Consider the following 19,752-nt stretch of genomic DNA (forward strand, 5'->3'; position numbering starts at 1 on the left):
TAAATATATATATATATATATGTGAATCCTGCAAATAATTCCTTTCTTATCAGCTCCCCACTCTTTCTTTTAACTAACGAGGTGGCTTAAAAGTCTGCATAGAAGACTTGAGGTCCTGGTTTAAAGCTGTGGGTAATTTTCCAGCCCCAGGACTTCCTGCATTTTAGAAAAGTCAATGTTATTTCAAGGGAAAATGAGCTGTTTTGCTTTCCCTCACTAGCCCCCATCTCCTCTGTTGAGTGTAGTTCTTTTCTTTCTTACGAATTCCAGACAAAAACGCCCTTGTACTCAGCTCACACAGAAGGGGATGTTTAAATATAGCCCCACACCTGAGCTGCTGATTCTCTTTCTCCCCTTCCAAGGCTAGATTGGCAGCAAATTGTAAAGACAACCCAATTCTCAGCAAAACAGGAAGGTGAACAGAAGCAAGAAATGTAAACTTTAGCTTAAGTACATTTTAGACTTTAATTGACCATCATTATGAGGAAAAGAGTGGCTTCTGGAAAAAATTTTACCTTTATCGTCATCCATCCCGTCGATCAAATAATCAAAGTTAAGATGGAAATATATTTTCAAAAGAAAGATGGAGATGGAGATCAGTTTTTTGTTAGCCCTCTTGATGAACAAATGTGGCATGTTGAATACCAAGTATTTGGTACGTGTATTTGAAGATAATGAAAGGGCGCACGAACCCATCTGTTTTCTAGATTTGGGGCCAGTTTAACTTTCAGAGCCCCCCCTTCTGAGCTACATATATGCAGATGTTATAGATCTAGTGTCAGAGAGAAGAGTTAATACAGGAAAGTTTTCATAAAAGGTGTCCCTTGGAGCACAATGCCATGATTTATCAGAAGGTGCTAAATGAGATCCGGAGACATCACTTGAAGGCTGCGCTCTTTTCTTCTTGCATGTGGATATCATGTTTTTTTAAGAACATGGATATGGGCTTATCTGCCCTGATAAGACATAACTCATTAAGCAGAAAATGAACTGTTTTGACTCTGTGTTTGACCTTGTATTAATTTTTCTTTGCCTATAGGGACCATATTTATACTGTTGATATAGACACATCACACACGGAAGAAATTTATTGTAGCAAAGTAAGTTGTTTTAACGCCATATTTGTAAAATGAAGGACCTTTGGATAGTTCTTGAACAGAATATGTATTTTAAGTGCATTAAGATGATGTAGCTAATCATAACTTAGAGAGACCAACATGCATTTTGTGAAATCCTAATTGGGGAATAGGTTACGATTTAATCCATGTTCAGAAACAGTTATGTACTTCATATTTTATTCATCAAATATATGTGTACATATACATTTTGAAGTTTTAGGTAATTTCTACATTTCTTTTATAAAAATATTGCCTCATTTGTCCAATAAAATATCAGTTTCCATAAGTAAAATTTTGTTCCACAAATGTGTTCTACAAAGGTTTCAATGTTAATTTCCATGTCTTGCAGTATTAAGTTTGATTTGACTGTTGTGGTTCAGGAACTTGATTGTTACCCATTTAAGACAGACATAAAGTATAAGCTAAGCTTTCCTCATAACTCCACATGGGGATATTTTACTTAATAAAACCTGTACCATAGGAGTAGAAGATCCCTTCAGTCCATTAATCTATGTGAAGGAGTATAACCTGAATTAAATCTTTGTCCACCTAGAGTCAATGTCCTCTTTATGTTTAAGAAAATGACTTCCATATTTTAAGAAAAAAGCCTTCTTTATAAAAATTGATTTATCAACTGAAAGGAAAGGGCAAGGACACATATTTTATCAAAATGAGCATAATTTGGCAAATTAATTTGGATAGTTTATGTAAAATTTTCACACTGTTGTTTATTCTTTCCTTTCTCCTTCATCTTTATCTCAAACAGAAGAAGATCATTTTGTGGTTTAATGAATTGATAGGAGTTCAAAATTAAACGAACGTTTTCATCTGGAATCTTTTGTTGTTATGGTGAATTAATCATGGAGAAAGGGTGCAGAAAGCTTTCAATAAATATATGTTCAGGCTTTAGTCTCCCCAAGGGAACTCTTACTTCTAAAATCAAATGCAACAACCTCTGGGCTCTAATTGATTTCTTTCTTGATCCCTGCAGAAACTGACATGGAAATCTAGACAGGCTGATGTAGACACTTGCAGAATGAAGGGAAAACATAAGGTAGGCAATTTTCATTTCTCCTGCAGCTGCCACTTTGGGTTAAGTTTTTGACTGTCATATCCAGCCATAGACCGTGATGTAGAATGGATTGTTCTTTTACCCTTTTCCCTCAGTAATTGCTTTTTTCATCAACTTATTGAAGGCTTTAATTTGCAAAAATAGTTTGCTTTTAATGTGATGAAACATTACAACAGCTGCTAGGCCTGCATCATGAACAACTTAGGCACACACAGGATTATGGACACAAAGCCGGCTGCACAGAGTCTTCCGAGTGCACTCCGATGCCCACCTCTGCAGTCCAAGGCCCACAGGGAGTCTGTGGAAGAGCTCATAAAAGGCTGCCGCAGACATGCGGGGTTTTCTGCCTTTGGTCATATGACAACATAAAAACACACTTCAGCCAGCAGCTTTGTACATCAGGGAACACTGGAGCATCTGGCATTAAAATTAATATGATGGGACGTTGGCATTTCCAAGCTTGCCTTCCTTTTGTGACATAAAGTAAACACACACTCTTCCATTCTATGCCTTGTTTTTATTTACTGTTGAAAAAGTAATCGTTGATATCGGCATCATCTTGTGGTTAATATCAGGAGGAACTTGAACTTTTAATGGGAGAAGTCCTCAGCCACCTCCATTTTAACCTTACTGACCATGGCATACAGTGAAGAATCAGTTTCTGTATTGAATGGACACGATACAAACAGTTTGAATTATTTTTCAGGATGAGTGCCACAACTTTATTAAAGTTCTTCTGAAGAAAAACGATGATGCGTTGTTTGTCTGTGGGACTAATGCCTTCAACCCTTCCTGCAGAAACTATAAGGTAAATGCTATTGTCGGTGAGAACCACACTGCCAGGAGGCATTTCATAATTTACTGTGACTGTACCTGCAGCAGCCTAAGAGGGGTAATTCAACACCACCTGAGTTCCTCTCACTTGTTCAACGTAATGTATTGCTCCACATGAGTGATCCTGAGCAGGCCTCTAAGCTTCCTGTTTGTTGAGGATTGATTGACACATTTTTAAAGAGCCTGCCTAGCAAAGTTAGTTTCTGTAAGACCCTTTTCTCTATTGTTCAGAAGACTGACATACTTACCATGTACACCATGTGGATTTCCTCTCTCTATTTTTTCTCCCTCCCACCCCACTATCTAACCTCTGAGCACAAAAGCACACTTATATGGTGAGTGATTTCTATTCTAAAAGGTATCTCAAAAGCATGCCATTTGAAACTATAGACTTTCCTACAAGAACACAGGAATTTAATTCCATTGAGCACTCAGCTTTCTTGACCACAGCCTTACTTACCTTGGCTTTATGCAAGCAGGGGGAAAAAAGCCGTCTTAAAGAGTTAGTAGATCTAGCTGTTTTAATGCAGCTATAATAGAGGTGCTGATGAAGGAGCAGGGACCTTGCCAGGCGTGGAAGCAGAGGTGGCAGCGATCTGAGGTCTTGGCTGCACCACTATTAGCTTTCCTTGTATATCTTTCTGCCAGCCTTTCTCGAAGGAAACATGTACTGTGTTTTCCACTGTGGCCCGTCGCTGAGGTTGTAAAGACAGACAGGAGGCCTCAACTCTTAGGGAAGCCAGGCAGGGAGAAGAAAACAATTTCATGGGGTTGCTGCCATGGTGACATCATACAATGGATTATGGAAGCACAACACAAAAGTTCCTGCCATGCATGAGGTGAGGAGTCTGGGAAAGCTTCATAAAATGAGCCCCTGTCTTCAAACTTTCCTATCTGTTGTTCTCACACCTGGAACACAAACACCACCGCCCTTAAGAAACACAGGTTCTACAAGGCCAGGGATCACATCTGTGCTTCTCCAGAACCTCACATAGTGCCTCCCAAACAGGTGCTTAATTAATTTTTGGGAAGCATTAAATGAGGTCATGCCTAACCTTTGTCTTAAAGGGTAAGGAGAAGTTAGCCAAATGAAGGATGAGAAGCATTCCAGTTAGCAGGGAACAGCATGAACAAAGGCATGGAGTAAGAAATGGCCTGTTGAGCTTGAGAAACCTTATTTGGTTCTGAATTGTGTGACCGTGAAGTGACAATTGTTAACAGAAAAAAGCTGGAGATGTAGATGGCCCCAGGGATGAAGGGAAGAGAATAGATTCAGGAAATACTGAAGTGACAAAAACCGGTAGGATTTAATCATTGATAAGCAATTATTATCAATCTCTCTTTATCCTGGATAAAAAGAGAGCGGTGACTCAAGCATAACTGCTAGGCCGTCTCTTGGTGAGTAGATGGATGGGGCTGCCACCAGTTCAGACAGGAAATAAAGGAAGAGCCGTGAGATTGGGGTTGGGGGTTGGGGGAGTGTGAAGGTAAGGGTTCCATTTTGCACATTATGAGAATGCCAAGCACTGTGAACAGCACTGCCTATGGGACATGAATAGAGCTATCTAGCAAGAAGATGGATCAGTAAGCTTTGGTTTAGAGAGAGATGTGGGGAGAAATATAGATTTAGGTTCCATCATCATAAAGTGAAACCCTAGGAGTGGGAAGAATGAGAAAAGCAATGATGGGCTGGAATCTACACCAGCAAGCTCACGAGAAAGACCCCCTGTCTTTTCTTGGCATGTACAGTGAAGTGAGGGTCTGTTTGACCCTCATACTCATCTTCCATCTTACACTTGGAAATGGGCACCAACAGGGCCAGGATTAGGGTGGAGCAAGTGAGGCGCGTGGCTCAGGCACAAAACAGAAGGGAGCACCAAAAAATTCAGTAATATTAGTTAGATTTTTAATGCAATATTTTTTAAAATCAAAATTAGTACATAAAGGTCTGTTATAAACAAAAGATCAAGTTTTTAAGTATAAAGACAAGATCTTTATACTTAATAATTTTTATTAAAAAATTATTTTATCAGTGTATAATAGAGGTAGCCAGTCTAGCCCAACATTTACTCTAGCTAGTGACAGCATGCAGATAAGGCTTCAACTTTGATTTACCACTTAATATTCCATCCCTGTTTGTCATTATTTAGGACTCATTAAGATTAATGCTTCTAACAAATCCCAAGGAATTCCCTAGTTGGAAAGCTATCTTTTATGACAAATTACAGGTTTTCTTGGCACAGTGATATACAGGCCATGAATCATCTGGCTTTTTCTTCCTGTACATGTTCCATTTCCCACGATTCTACACCTATAGTAATGCCATCACCTCTAGCTTGTTCTAGCCACACCTGCTGAGACATGCTCCAGGAGCCCAGGCCTCTCAGAAGCCGCAGATGAGATGTTGCTTATGCTTAGTTCCCAACAATATGCCTAGCACTGTGAATGGTAGTAAGAACTCTTGGCATTGCTCTGAAAAGTGTATTTTTAGACTCAGGGCACAGCGTGACATTGCTGATGATATGGGACATAATGTATTTGGCTGCAGGGAGAATGACAGCTTCTCTCTTAAGTGCTTTTTATCAACAGATCAGGACAAAGGTTCAAAGTGAAAACAACGACCAGCCTTCCACTGAAAAACCCAAGTCTTATCATAGCACACAAGCATCAAGTTGATTAGAGTGACATGAAGCAAGAGAGTAACAAATTTTCAGTATCTGCCTCTCTACCATGCACTGATCTATATTAATTTTTATAACACAAGTAAGCTGAATGTGTTAGAAAGGTTATAGCTCCAAATTAGATTATCAAGATTATCTGGGGGAGAGCTTTGAAGGCTACACACTATAAATCTAAAACTGCACTCCCCGCCTTTTTCCTCCTGTTCTCTAAACCTTTTGAACTTCTGCAAAAATCAGGCTGGGTCTTTGTATAATTATCTGTACCCGATAGTGGTTTAACTTCCCGGGAGCTGCTGTGAAGTCTCGGATTTGATGACTGCTTCAAGGGTTAGTTTTTACTTCTTGGAAAGAGGAATTCACCATGGCTTTTGTCTCTGGACCTTTCCAACCTCACAAACCGATATATTTGTACTTCACTACTTCTTGCCTTTGACCAGCTATAGCTATAGCTACTTTTTTTTTTTAAGGATTAGTTACATTATAAAGAAAACCATATACCCCTTGTCTATTGTTTCCTTATTGCTAGGATTAGAGCGTGCACAGCTTAGGATAAAGGCATATCCGTTGCATCACTGTGTGCTAAGGCATCATTTTGAATACATGCCAGACCCACAGACCACAAAGTCTGTCAGAGTTCAACAGAAAGCTCATGGTTGGTATAAAATATCTGAAAAAGACTTTGATTAAAAAATGTGCTGGGTGGAAGAGTACACTGCTTGAAAGAATGTCTGATTTGACCATCTTTCCTCTAAAAATATGTCTTTAACACAGCTATTTTATGTGATTCTTAACTACAGTTTTAAAAATATACATAGTGGCTTCAACAGGGTCCATCTCAAAGTGGTTACAGATTTAAAAAGGCCTATCACATCCTGGACGTTATTTCTGAGGGTTTAGGGCAAAAGAAAAGGTTGTTGTTTGTAATTATATCCGATTATTTCACTTAGATGGATACGTTGGAACCATTTGGGGATGAATTCAGCGGAATGGCCAGATGCCCATATGATGCCAAACATGCCAACGTTGCACTGTTTGCAGGTAAGTGACCTGATTTCTCCTCGTCGCATTTGCTTTTGCGTGTTTCATCCTGTCACTGTGAATCTGATGCTCTAGAGGATTCATGGAGTCACAGTTGTGCTTTGATTCTCTGGTGAATACTGTAATTAAGAATGCCTTTCCGTTTGAAATTGGTATGAAAATTGTACTTTTGCTTCTCAAACGAAGTCTGTGCCACACTTACCCATGCGTTTGTGCCTTCAGGAAAGGAAAACAGCGTAGCACTGAACATGTGATGAATCAGGGAATGTTTGGGCTAAAATAATAGAAAATCTCACCTCAAACCACCAATGTAAAAAAAAATAAAATTTAAATTTAAAACCCCCTACTGATGTGCATTTATTGTTCAAGCTAGGATGGACTTTGGGGTTGGCTAGATTCAACAACTCAACAGTGTCATCCGGGAGGCAGCTGCTTTTTATTCCCATGCTCTGCATCAACCTCATGATGAGACTGGCGGTTCTCACAATCAGAGGATGGCTGCCAGCCCCAATTAGTGCTACATGTCTTCTTGTCCACATATAGAAAAGAAAGGGAAAGAAACAAAAGGAAGCCTCTGGAAGCTCTCTCAGAGCAATGAGGCCATATACCCACAAGCTTCCAACAAACATCTTCTCAAATATCACTGACCTGATTAGGTTACATGCCCATCTCTGGCTGAAAGACCATGGTGGCTGAGGGGAGGGTGCTAATTGCTTAGGCTGACCTCGACTCCCCAACACTACCCCTTCTTTCCACTGCAAAAGATATAAAGAAATCACAAACAACCATCATTTTCAGATTTAGTGGGATTTTTGTGTATGAGATTGTGTGCTTTAATTAGAAATTTATTTAGGAATCCATTACCAGCTGTGTATGTGGAGGTGGATGTAAGCGAAGTGTTGGTATAATAGTGATTGTTATAGCTTGTAATAAAGCAGTTAACTATAATTTCCATCACAACAGCTAAAAACTGGCACATACAGGCTGGATGAGGGACACTAGGGCTTTGATTATGAAACAAGATTAGTTCCTGGCTTCCTGAACCTCTCCCTCAGTGTCATCCATGTGTGGGCCTGAATCTGCAGTGACAGATTGTCAAGTTAAGAAGGGCAAGTTCCTCAGGTTCTCCCCCTAAATGAGAGCACAGTATTACTGAGAAGCAGTTCTGTCAAGAACACAAAGTCTTGTAGACCTATTTGTAAGGTATGAGCAAGGCAAGTGGAGAGAGTACTTGGGCATATTCCCAAGTGCATGACTCCTGCTGGAGGCCCTCACTGACACTTGGAACCTGCATTAGTTGGGACCTTGGAGAATGTGGACTGCAGGGGAGAATTAAAATTTAACTGTAGGTCCAGGAGTGGTAGCTCACGCCTGTAATCCCAGCACTGTAGGAGGCCAAGACGGGAAGATCGCTTGAGCCCAGGAGTTCAATACCAGATGGCAACATAGTGAGACACCATCTCTACAAAAAAGAAAAAAATTAGGTGGGCATGGAGATCAAGAGGTTGAGGTTGCAGTGAGCTGTGATTGCACCATGCACTCCAACCTGGGTGACAGAAGGAGATCCTGTCTCAATAAAATAAAATAAAAACATAATTTAAATGTAAACTGAAAAGATGACTTACTGTAGCCTATGGTAGAAAAGGTAGAATAGGCAGAGAACTTACTATGGCCACCAAGTTTTTAGGAGCTATACAGAGCAAGTCACATGAGTTAATACTATGACTATCCCCACCCCTAGTGTTGTATCTAAATAGATTTTCATTTAAGTGTTTGAAATCTCATAAAAGCTCAGCCCTTATTAATAGGAGATGCTCACTGCAAATGAATGGTATCATATTACTAAGAGTGACAGAGGCTGGGCGCAGAGGCTCACGCCTGTAATATCAGCACTTTGGGAGGCCAAGGTGTGCAGATCACCTGAGGTTGGGAGTTCAAGACCAGCCTGACCAACTAAAATACTAAAAGACCAGCCTGTCTCTACTAAAATACAAAATTAGCCGGGTGTGGTGGCACATGCCTGTAATCGCAGCTACTCAGGAGGCTGAGGCAGGAGAATCACTTGAACCCGGGAGGTGGAGGTTGCAGTGAGCTGAGATAGTGCCTGCCATTACACTCCAGCCTGAGCAACAAGAGTGAAACTCCATCTTAAAAAAAAAAAAAAACAGTGGCAGAAAAGTATTCTGTTCTACAAGTGAATGTTCTGATGAGATACTCAGTTTTTAAAAGAATGCAAAACAAAAAGATTTTGGGGAGTAGTTAGAAGGAATAGCCATCACCATGACCTACGTTCCCCTCTACCTTCCCTCACTACCCAGGTATATCTGTATGGCTTGGGGCTATAGGAATATAGAATATGTATTCTATAGTCATAAATGTATAAAGAATGTCTATGACCTGGGGCTCAAAATCCGTAAGAAAAGTTAAGATTAGTAGATATTTTTGGGGCAATTTAAAGGTTTGCTCTCTGCAGTTTACATCTACCAAAATAGTTAAAACTTATTGATATATAGCTATTAATATTGCAGATATTAAGACATCTCTAAATTGAACCTGGATAAATTTTAATTATTTTAAGACCAAAGACAGACATCAAGATCTTTGTTTAAGTGTATTTGGATATGAGTTTTTTTTTAAACAAACAAAGAAAACCATAAACCATTATGTTTACACTACATATAAAAGAGCTTGAACAGTACTATGTTGTATATAAGTCACTTTGACATACAGCTAATGAATATATGTAATCCACTAAAAGTGAATCACCGAAGTAGTTTTTTTATTTTGAATATAATTCTTGTTTCTATTTACTCAACATAGATTTTGCTATTCTGGAACACCCCTTTTGATTATTTGTTGGCAGAGTATTTGCTAAGCCAGGAAGGAACAAAAACGTCTAGCAGACTAATCTTCAGTCTGCTTTATTCTCTTATGCCTGGGATCTACTCTCAATCATATCTCCCCCAAAGCATGAATTATTGAAGAAAGACCTGTCTGAACTCCGTGTCACTCCTTCCCCTTTCTTCTTTGCTTTAGCATGTTGTATTTCAGAATGTTTTTAGTTTGTGACTTTGGAGATACCGAGGCAAATACCTGTTATTGAAACCAGATTGCCAGGATTTAGTGAACTGTCAAACCTGAGGTCAAGGGGAGCTGTGACTCCCAGGACGGCAGCAATTTAGTCAGCCCTTTTTTGCATATGAACCCTCTCTCTTCAACTCCTCTCACCTGATCAGACTGAGGACTCCTTTACTTATGCATGTGCCCAAAATTTCTGGGGATACAATCAGCATCCATCTTTCCCTGGGCTCTCACCTAATCCAGTTTACCATGGTGTGGTGGCAGTCGTAGTGTCCAAGGATCCTTGGCCTTGAGGTTTCAGTCAAGGTCCAGCTAATCAAGTGAAGCAAACGTATTTCATTTACCCTGTTCTCTGAGCTGCTGCTGGTACTGCTGCTTAAAAAAAAAAACATTGCCGTGCAATTTAAAATGAAAAATGTTTCATCTCTCATGATCCCAATTTAAAATGGTTAGGAATGTGGGCCAAGAGTTTTCCCAGTGACTCTTGGATTTTTCCCAGTTGTCCTATTTCATTTGCCTGATGTTGGAAAGCAATCTAAGGGATGTCTTTATTATTCCTCCACCCCCCTGACTTGCTCCCACCCTGTTCACCTCTTTTCTTTTCCTTCTAAGATGGAAAGCTATACTCAGCCACAGTGACTGACTTCCTTGCCATTGACGCAGTCATTTACCGGAGTCTTGGAGAAAGCCCTACCCTGCGGACCGTCAAGCACGATTCGAAATGGTTGAAAGGTGAACAAACAATTAAAAGAAGGAGGGTCGGAGGGGAGGGGAATACATATCTTGTGGGAGATCTAGAGTCTGGGGGGACCAGACTGTAGCTTCATTTTAGTAATGACTTCTGACAGACAGAAACATGTAAATTGCATCTTTGTTTTCAACGGATTTATTTACCTCCCTTTTTTCCTTCCCCTGAGTTTCTGGAGTATTAACAAAACTACCAATGCCACAACAATAGAATACATTACATTCATCTTTTCTTGCTTCAAGCTCTCATTTCTGAGCCCTGCATGAAAGGAACTGAACAATGCATTCATGGAAGGGGACAGGGGCGTGGAGGTGGTGGGGAAGAGGAGAAAAGCTATTCACAGCCCTGTATGAGTCAGGGTGACAAGGCAATGTATACAAAATCTTCTCTGTAATAGGGGCATTCCATTGTGGAAAATAAAATTACAGAGATATGCAAAATTCGATAATTCTTCATTGTTGATTGCAAAGCTTCTGAAAGATATAATGTGTAAGTGTGAATGCCTTGTGAAATCACCAGTGCTTGCATGTGTGAAGTCATTAGAAATGGTTAGTGTTAACCAAATGTCTAATGGCCCTACACTTTTAATTAATAACATGTCTTTGGCTACACTTGATTGAAATTCTGTTAACTCTGTATGACATGTTCCCAATTAAAGTGCCTATTTGTCTACAGAACCATACTTTGTTCAAGCTGTGGATTACGGAGATTATATCTACTTCTTCTTCAGGGAAATAGCAGTGGAGTATAACACCATGGGAAAGGTAAGAGGGGATGCTTTCCCTGGCTCACTTTGTAACATTTTCAGAAACCCACACCTTTGGACAAATGTTGTTATCAATGATCTTGAAATGAGAACCATAAATCTAGTAACAGTCTTGGAAGCCCTATCTGCTTTTGCAGAACAGTAGCAAATCACAGGAAATTTCTTAAGTATTTCTATTGAAAATTTATGTTTGGTTGGTTTCATGCTGAGATTCAAGTATCTTTTTTTTTCTTTTTGAGACGGAGTCTTGCTCAGTTGCCCAGGCAGGATTGCAGTGGTGCAATCTCGGCTCACTGCAACCTCTGCCTCCCTGGTTCAAGTGATTCTCCTGCCTCAGCCTCCTAAGTAGCTGGGATTATAGGCATGCGCCACCGTGCCCCACTCATTTTTTTGTGTGTTTAGTAGAGACAGGATTTCGCTGTGTTGGCAGGGTGGTCTTGAACCCCTGACCTCAAGTAATTCACCCGCTTCAGCCTCCCAAAATGCTGGGATTACAGGCATGAGCCTCCACACCTGGCCCAAGATTCAAGTGTCTTGAGATGTGATTTCCAGGTATACTCAACAGTTTTTTTTTTCTTCTTCTTCCTAATTGAGTGGCTCCACAGAGACCGTAACTATCTGGTATCTTTAATCAAATTGAGTCTTGATTTTGTCTTTATTGCAAAAGCAATACAACATTTAGGGGATATCCATTTTAGTTCTTTTTACCAGAGAGTAGATCAAGGTCCCTAAGTTGAAGCGTAACATAGAATGCCAGGGTGGCTTGCACAGATTCAGGGCCCAGAGGCAGCTAGTGAGGATGGCAGAGATGGTGCATACAAAGTGTGCTTTTGTTTGAGGAAATAAAAAGCTAAGCAGTCTGTATGGAGATGAGTTTATGTGGCTGGGAGCTGATTCCCTGAAGGATTTATGGCTCTGTATTAAATGCCACAGCCTTATCTTTTAAAACATGCTGCTCCAATGCTGAGTTTTCCTCTTTTTTTCTTTTCTTTTCTTTTTTTTTTTTTTCTACTGATTTTAGAAACAGTATTAAATTAAGCACCTTGTTATTTTGTTTCTGCTTTCAAGGGATGGAAATTCTACTAAGATCTTCTTGCAGAATGAATGCATTTCATTTTCCCTATGTGTTTTCCCTCTGCAGGTAGTTTTCCCAAGAGTGGCTCAGGTTTGTAAGAATGATATGGGAGGATCTCAAAGAGTCCTGGAGAAACAGTGGACATCGTTCCTGAAAGCGCGCCTGAACTGCTCAGTTCCCGGAGACTCTCATTTTTATTTCAACATTCTCCAGGCAGTTACAGATGTGATTCGTATCAATGGGCGTGATGTTGTCCTGGCAACCTTTTCTACACCTTATAACAGGTAATCATGCCCTAGCTGTGTTGACCTCATCAATTCTTCCTGGCTTCCTTCTCCCGGGGGGTTCTCTTCTAATAAACAATATTTGCAACTGAATGAAAATTGCATTCACTGTGTGTAGCTAAGAAGCACTTAACACTTAGCTTTCATCAACAAATTAATAGTAGTTTATAAGCATTATTAAGTTAGGTTTTAGGGGAAGTCATTAGATAAATTATAACAATATCTTCTATTTATATAAGCCTGTTACATAAACACTTTTTATGTGTTATTTGTAAATCCTTCTAGTAATCCTAGAAACTAGATAATATTGTCCTCTTTTTCCACTTAAGGAATCTGAGCTCAACATATTATACTACCTGGTCCAAGTAGTCAGTAGATGGAAGAGGCAGCGTTGGAACTCAAGAATGTTCCTCCTGTCTCTTCTAGGTCATCTAATAATTTGCAGTATTTGACTTTTAATATTCTCATGACTGGATCAGTACCTTTTGAAGTTAAAACATTGGAAATATATTAAAATGCTACAGGGTAAAATCTAGGATTCAAGTGAGTTATAAAGGACTTTGGTTATTATCCTGTCCAACAAAGTCACCCTTAGGCAAGCTCACTCAATAAGTTGGGTCACAACCCAGACCCCAACCACAGCACCGGAATCTGACTCTGGAGGGTCCTAGTGATAATTTATAAATCATCAAACATTGTACCTACAAATTATGAGTGTCAGCCTAGTCACTCCTATTTTTGTATTTAGTTAAGACTAAGACTTTGGGCAACTAAATGAGGCACTAATAATTATTCCTAGAGCAGTGAAAATGTGTACAGAACAGAAGGAAGATAAGCATTAGTGTTTTTCCTTAGTACTCATCTCTCTGTTAAGCCAATGAGATTTCAGAATCCTAGTACTATTGTGTGAAAATGATCCTAACTGTGTGCATGGTTGTGAAATCTAAATTCATGTGGTGTGTTCTCATTTCTGTGCAGAATTTTGGGTGTTCTGTATTGAGTATCTTCCTCTAGTAATACACTATTTCGCTTTGAATTAAACTTTTTACAAAGACTTTTAAGAACATGATGAGTGCCTAAATAACAGACACACAAATGATAAAACTAGAGGATAACATCTAGAAAGAAATGCTTAAGAACTGAGTAGAGCCCGGAACAGACCAAACTTCATGAAGGATGAAATCATGTTCCTCAATTATACAGCGGATGAGAGTCAAGCTCCCCACTGAAAATAATACGAAAATATGAACCCATATTGCACCAAGAAGTATTCAGTTAGATTTAAGTAAGCTTTAAACATCTGTAGGGATTTTCAGACTTGCGGATAACAATGATATTTAAAAATTCAGGCTTCTGTTGCTCATACATCAGAAGCTGTCTCTCTAGGATTTGGTAAACGTATACTGTCTTGGCACATGGAAATGCAGGGACTAGTGGAATCTAAGAGCAGTTCTAGTTTTCTAGTTTCTATTTTGTTTTGCCTTGTTTTTTAAGGGTGTGGGTTACTTTGTGATTACAATATAGTAGTAAGCCCTTAAATATTATAGATAACTCCATTTATAGTATTTTCTTAAAAGACCCTAAGAAGTATCCACTTAGTGCATGCTTATGCAGTCTCGGAAATCATACTTGTTTGATAATCTAACATCCACGTAAAAATATGCATACCCATTGTCATCTATAAATTATAGTCCCTCTGTTTTCACTTTCTCTGGTTTCATCCCTCTCTACTTCATGCTTTATACATGCACACTTGGTCATATCAAATTGTTTCAAATCCATTATTTGCCCTGAGGATAAAGCCCTTGCTCTTTGACATAACACGCAATCCCCCACAGGGTCTGACCCCATTTCCTCCTCTAGTTCATCCCCTCCCATCCTCTGCTATGCAGCCTGTGCCATGGGCTGATCAGAGCAAAGATCTGCTCCTTGAATGTGCCATGCTGTGCTCACTCTTTGCTTTTTGCAAGATCTGCCCACCTGACCAACATCTGCCCACTGAAACCCTGCAGATGCTTCAAATGTCAGCTAGTCACCTCATGTTGTTGTTGTGATTTTTGTTATTATTCTTTTTTAAATTTTTTCCTGAGATGGAGTCTCGCTCTGTCACCCAGGCTGGAGTGCACTGAGCCATCCCTGCTCACTGCAACCTCCACCTCCTGGACTCAAGCAATTCTCCTTATTTTTGTCATTATTCTTATACTTGCCTCCACACTGAACTGTGAGCCAACTGAAGGAAAGACCATATGTTGTTTGTGGAGCACTTACTGCCTTAAGTAGGGGTTCCATAAATATATGTTGAATGAATGGAAAATGGGAAGAAAGGAATGAAGGCAAATTGAAAGGAATGAAAGGAAGGAAGGAGAGCGGAATGTAAGGAAGGAAGAAAAAAGGATTTTACAACTGATTCTAACCTCGGGAAGACTACGAAACCCTAGGATATTTTTAGTTATTATGAGATGCATCATAAAATATTTCAAACAGCATTTATCCTATTTTTCTTAATATGTAGGGCAAATACTATATGTAATTGTGTTACTTTCAGAAAAGGAGTATGTGACGAGAGTCTTACAGAACTAAATAAATAATGCAAAGGTTCTGAAATTCCAAAACAAATGAGAATCACTGTCTTTTTTTTTTTTTTTTTTTTTTCCTTGAGACAGAGTCTCACTCTGTCGCCCAGGCTGGAGTACAGTGGCTCAGTCTCGGCTCACCGCAACCTCCGCTCCCAGGTTCAAGCAATTCTCATGCCTTAGCCTCCCGAGTAGCTGGGATTACAGGCGCCCGCCACCAGTCCTGGCTAATTTTTGTATTTTTAGTAAAGATGAGGTTTCACTATGTCGGCCACTCTGGTCTTGAACTCCTGATCTCAAGTTATCCACCCACCTCGGCCTCCCAAAGTGCTGGGATTATAGGCGTGAGCCACTGCGCCCGCCCTATCACTGTCTTATACACTTAGTTCTGTGAACAACATATATATGTGTATACATTTATATGTATTTAAAATTTATTTTGCCACTTTATTTTAAATAAGCATTTTAAGCTTCTCCCTATTTCTTGCTTTATTTAAGCAATTATTATTAAGCAATTATTCAATAATTTTCTTATGAAATTAAAGATGGAATAAATTATCCTAATCATTTATGAAGTTATTTTTATATCTGTTCAACATTTGCAAAATTCAAGACCAAATCATTCTCTGTGGATGATATTCCCTGCCCTGGATGGTGTTCCCGCACTGCAGGGCACCCATGTCTCCTGTCCTGGGCGCTCTGGCCATGTAATGACCCACTATCTCAAAGCCTGATTAAAACTCTTGGCCAGCTGGTGCCTGTAATTTATTTGATCAAAATCATGGAGCAACTCTAGTCAAAAAGAAATGTGGGTCCAAATGTAAACAGTGTACCCAGATGAATGAATAATTCATTCCTTCCCATCATTGATTAAAAAAAGAAGCGTAAGTCCTTCCAGGGGTGCCAGGCAAGGATATAATTATAGGTGGAGCTGAGGGCCATTTTTATTATTTAGCACTTTATAAAGTACTTTATTTGCAAAGTGATGGCATTTTAGAGACTTAAATTGTGTAGTCTTATGTAAGTAATCAGGAAGGTAAAAATTTAAATGTACAGAGACTAACATAAAATGTGTGTGGGTTTCCCCACAAACATATTCTCACACCCTGAGTTCTTGGCTTGAAAAACCAAATACAAAGAAGCAATATGTGGACATTGGGAGGGCATTTTTGTTTCAAATTTTCACCAATATTAGTGATACAGAATGCTCTCCAGAGACTTCAGAGAGGTCATTGATAATTAGTATTAGGGAATTCAGGAAACTTCCATCACTAGCTCAACAATTCTTCCTTTATAAACAAAAGCAGTTCAAGAGGCAATGTAGACATGAAGGGTTTTTTTTCCTCTCTGTGAGCTTGCTACAACTAGCACATTCTTTAAGGCAACTGATGCAAATCTGATTGAGAGAAATGTTTTCTTTGTGTACTAAGATCCCTTACATTTATAGTTGTCCAATGTATGAACTTTAAATTTCACTTGCTGTACGAGGAAAGTTTCTCTGGAGTATGTTCCAAACTACATGCATAACCAGTGCGTGAGTAACACTTGATGTGAAATGTCATGTTGTAGCATCCCTGGGTCTGCAGTCTGTGCCTATGACATGCTTGACATTGCCAGTGTTTTTACTGGGAGATTCAAGGAACAGAAGTCTCCCGATTCCACCTGGACACCAGTTCCTGATGAACGAGTTCCTAAGCCCAGGTATGTGCAAATATTCATATGGCTATTTTAAACTTTAGAAATGGCAAAGCTTGCACCTCTGATAATGAACATCCTATGAACTGCACACTAGTGCCTTCCACGCCAGCCAAGCAGATTGCCTTCATCTCATTAACCAAAACCCAAAGTTACCTTCTCATATAGTCAAACCAATGTTCCTCTAGTCTTCTGCTTTAACCTTCAGATATTTATTTATCCAATGTAATACTACAATGGTGGAAACCATCTGAGGCCTTACTGGCTTATAGTTGGGAAAACTGAGGCCCAGAGAGGTAAAGGGTATTGCACAAGTTCAATAGCAGGGGGAATGATTTCCACTGCTTCTTTATGCTTCCGTTCAATTTTATAGAGACCCATGTCTTCAAACCCAAATAAAATATGAAACGTAAATAGTGTTTTCTGGATTTTGTGGCCAAGCTGGATCAGAGTTGAGTCTAGCACTCCAGACCGAGTGTGAGAAGAATACAGTGGGTAGGGTGGACCATTAAGATGTCTCTGGTCTGCCAGATTCTTGTCTGTTTTGGGTCCAAATACAGTGCAGTGTCCTCCTCCCCAGATCATGCCTTACAATTGCTTTCATGAGATACTATGGTCCAGAGGCAACCCATAGACCTCTCAGTCCTATGTAGTCGCTTCCTAAACAGGCTAATTCATCCTAACTGGGACAGGAGGGAAGTCCCCCCTAAGCCCTTTGCCTGCCTTTCTTTGTGGCACACACTCACACCTCCATCGCAGCATTTGCACTCCAGGTTCCATAGAAACAACCATGGTGTCTGTCTTCCCCCGGAGTTGTGTGCCTCTGGAAGGAAGCCCAAGATCTTACTAATTTTTTGTTTTTCAACTCTCTTCCGCAACCTCCAGTCCTCCCCACAATGTACCTGGCCAAGTACACTTACATGAACTAACTTAGGTAATATAAACCAATTATACCCAGAGGAGAAACTTAGTGGTTCATCCATCTTCATTACCTGAATTATCTAGCATGTTCATACTCTGTTACTTACGGATAGCAAACTAGGTGTGAAAAGCACACCCCAGCAACCTCAGACAGATAGTCTTAAATCATTGCCTGGGATTGTTAACTACCTTCTAGATAAGCAGGAAGGGGAGTTAAGCCTGAGGGTTTGGGTTTCAGAAAGTTCTTATGTAATACCCCTTGGTGTGTAAAGATGGTATCACTCAACCAATACCAGCACATATACTTTAAGTGATTTTCTACTAATGGCAGTGAGTTTGCCCACATACTTCCACATGCCTGCCTCGTCCTTCTTGCAGCAGTCAGGATGCTCCCAGGACGCTGCCTTGGGACAGTGTGGGCATAGGAGTGGTTTATGCTGGTGTCGTGAGGGTCCAGTCTCCTCTCCTGCACCACCCAGGCAAAGCAGGTGTCTGGACCAGATGGGCTTCATTGTTTCCCTAATCTGATCTTGCTGGGATAACCCTTGACTCCTGAAACCATAGAATTTCTTGTAGTAGCAAATTTTTATGGTCGTCATTCAATGACAAGAAAATGACCTTTCAGGAAAGAATCTGATATAATTGGCTTTTTATACCTGCCAAAATGCAACAAAATAAAACAACAATAAGAAACGAAACCCAAATGTTCTCTGAGGGAGCCCCAGGTAATGAAACATGATTACATGGAGTCTTGCTGGCACGTACCCTGTTGGCTTTTGGAGAGTCTTTGCTTTCTACACTTGTGAAAACGTCAACCTAATTCTCTCCCTCTATAGAGTAAATGCATGAGGAATCTCTAGCAGGCCTTTTTGGATAAGTAAAACCATCCCCGAGATACGTGCAAACCACACTCACTCACTTGTTTCAAGCTCCATCACTGTTTACTGAAGTTTGTTTGTGCTTCTGGGAGGAAGCCAGCCTGCCCCCAGCCGAGGCTGAACTGTGCTGGCTGAGGCTCCTCTATGAAATGAGGAGGCGGCTCAGAGGAAATCTCAGCACATTGTGCTTGGTGGCATTCTGCATTGTTCAACTTCCTCCTCTCAGGCTGCAGTACATTCTTCTCCATTCCAGATGCTTAGAGAAGCAGTTCATTCAAAGAATTTGCCATAAGGCACAAAATGAGCTCCCTCCTTCTTCACCCTTTGCTTCATTTTAGGCCAGGTTGCTGTGCTGGCTCATCCTCCTTAGAAAGATATGCAACCTCCAATGAGTTTCCTGATGACACCCTGAACTTCATCAAGACGCACCCGCTCATGGATGAGGCAGTGCCCTCCATCTTCAACAGGCCATGGTTCCTGAGAACAATGGTCAGGTGGGTGTCAAGCAAACCGTGTCCTGATGAATTTCCTAACTTCATCTCATGCTCGGAGAACCGATCGGTGCATCATGCTTCGAAATGCCACAAACATCTTCTGCTATCCTGGGCATTCATTCAGCTGTGGAATGCTGGCCGGTTGGTTGGATGCCACTATCCCCCCATACACACATTCCCAGGGAGAAGAGTTCCAATATTTTCAGGCTAGTTGGACACACGCCAGCAATTAGAGGAAGGAAATACCTTTCCTTCTGGATTAGCCCATTGATCCAATCTGTGCAAAAATAGAGGAGCAGTGAAGGAGAACCAGTGAATGGATGTGGATACCTGATTGGTTGGAAATGATTACAAAACTTGCAGTAGATTCCACCTGAGCATGGCTCATGGATTGTTCACTGTCACACAGAGCACAGACACCACATTCGCCAGTGTGAAGGATTCCTAGTTTAGTATTCTTTTTCTGAACTGGTGGCCAACAGCGAAGGGACAGC

General features: G+C 40.3%; 1 protein-coding gene and 1 long non-coding RNA gene across 15 annotated transcripts in view; one reads left to right on the plus strand and one right to left on the minus strand.

Moving 5' to 3' along the window:
• SEMA6A (semaphorin 6A) overlaps positions 1-19,752 on the plus strand; it is a 136,115-nt gene that overhangs the window by 78,102 nt on the left and 38,261 nt on the right. For all 13 annotated transcript variants that reach the window (XM_017889016.1, XM_017889006.1, XM_017889013.1 and 10 more), the window contains 9 exons: positions 1,040-1,100; positions 2,110-2,172; positions 2,897-2,998; positions 6,653-6,743; positions 10,437-10,556; positions 11,248-11,336; positions 12,480-12,697; positions 16,840-16,971; positions 19,103-19,258. In XM_017889016.1, coding sequence (XP_017744505.1) covers positions 1,040-1,100; positions 2,110-2,172; positions 2,897-2,998; positions 6,653-6,743; positions 10,437-10,556; positions 11,248-11,336; positions 12,480-12,697; positions 16,840-16,971; positions 19,103-19,258 — 1,032 coding nt within the window. The remainder of the gene's footprint in view (positions 1-1,039; positions 1,101-2,109; positions 2,173-2,896; positions 2,999-6,652; positions 6,744-10,436; positions 10,557-11,247; positions 11,337-12,479; positions 12,698-16,839; positions 16,972-19,102; positions 19,259-19,752) is intronic.
• LOC108540023 (uncharacterized) overlaps positions 1-19,752 on the minus strand; it is a 78,925-nt gene that overhangs the window by 27,200 nt on the left and 31,973 nt on the right. Inside the window, exon 1 of one of the 2 annotated variants that reach the window (XR_001888555.1) lies at positions 3,485-3,785. The exons of the other annotated variant lie outside the window; for it this stretch is intronic. This is a non-coding gene — a long non-coding RNA (uncharacterized LOC108540023). Of the gene's footprint in view, positions 1-3,484; positions 3,786-19,752 lie in introns of those variants that run through there. 2 annotated transcript variants of the gene reach the window in all.

The sequence above is a fragment of the Rhinopithecus bieti genome, unplaced genomic scaffold, assembly GCF_001698545.2.
Source record: "Rhinopithecus bieti isolate Rb0 unplaced genomic scaffold, ASM169854v2 scaffold_18504, whole genome shotgun sequence".
Lineage (NCBI taxonomy): Eukaryota > Metazoa > Chordata > Mammalia > Primates > Cercopithecidae > Rhinopithecus > Rhinopithecus bieti.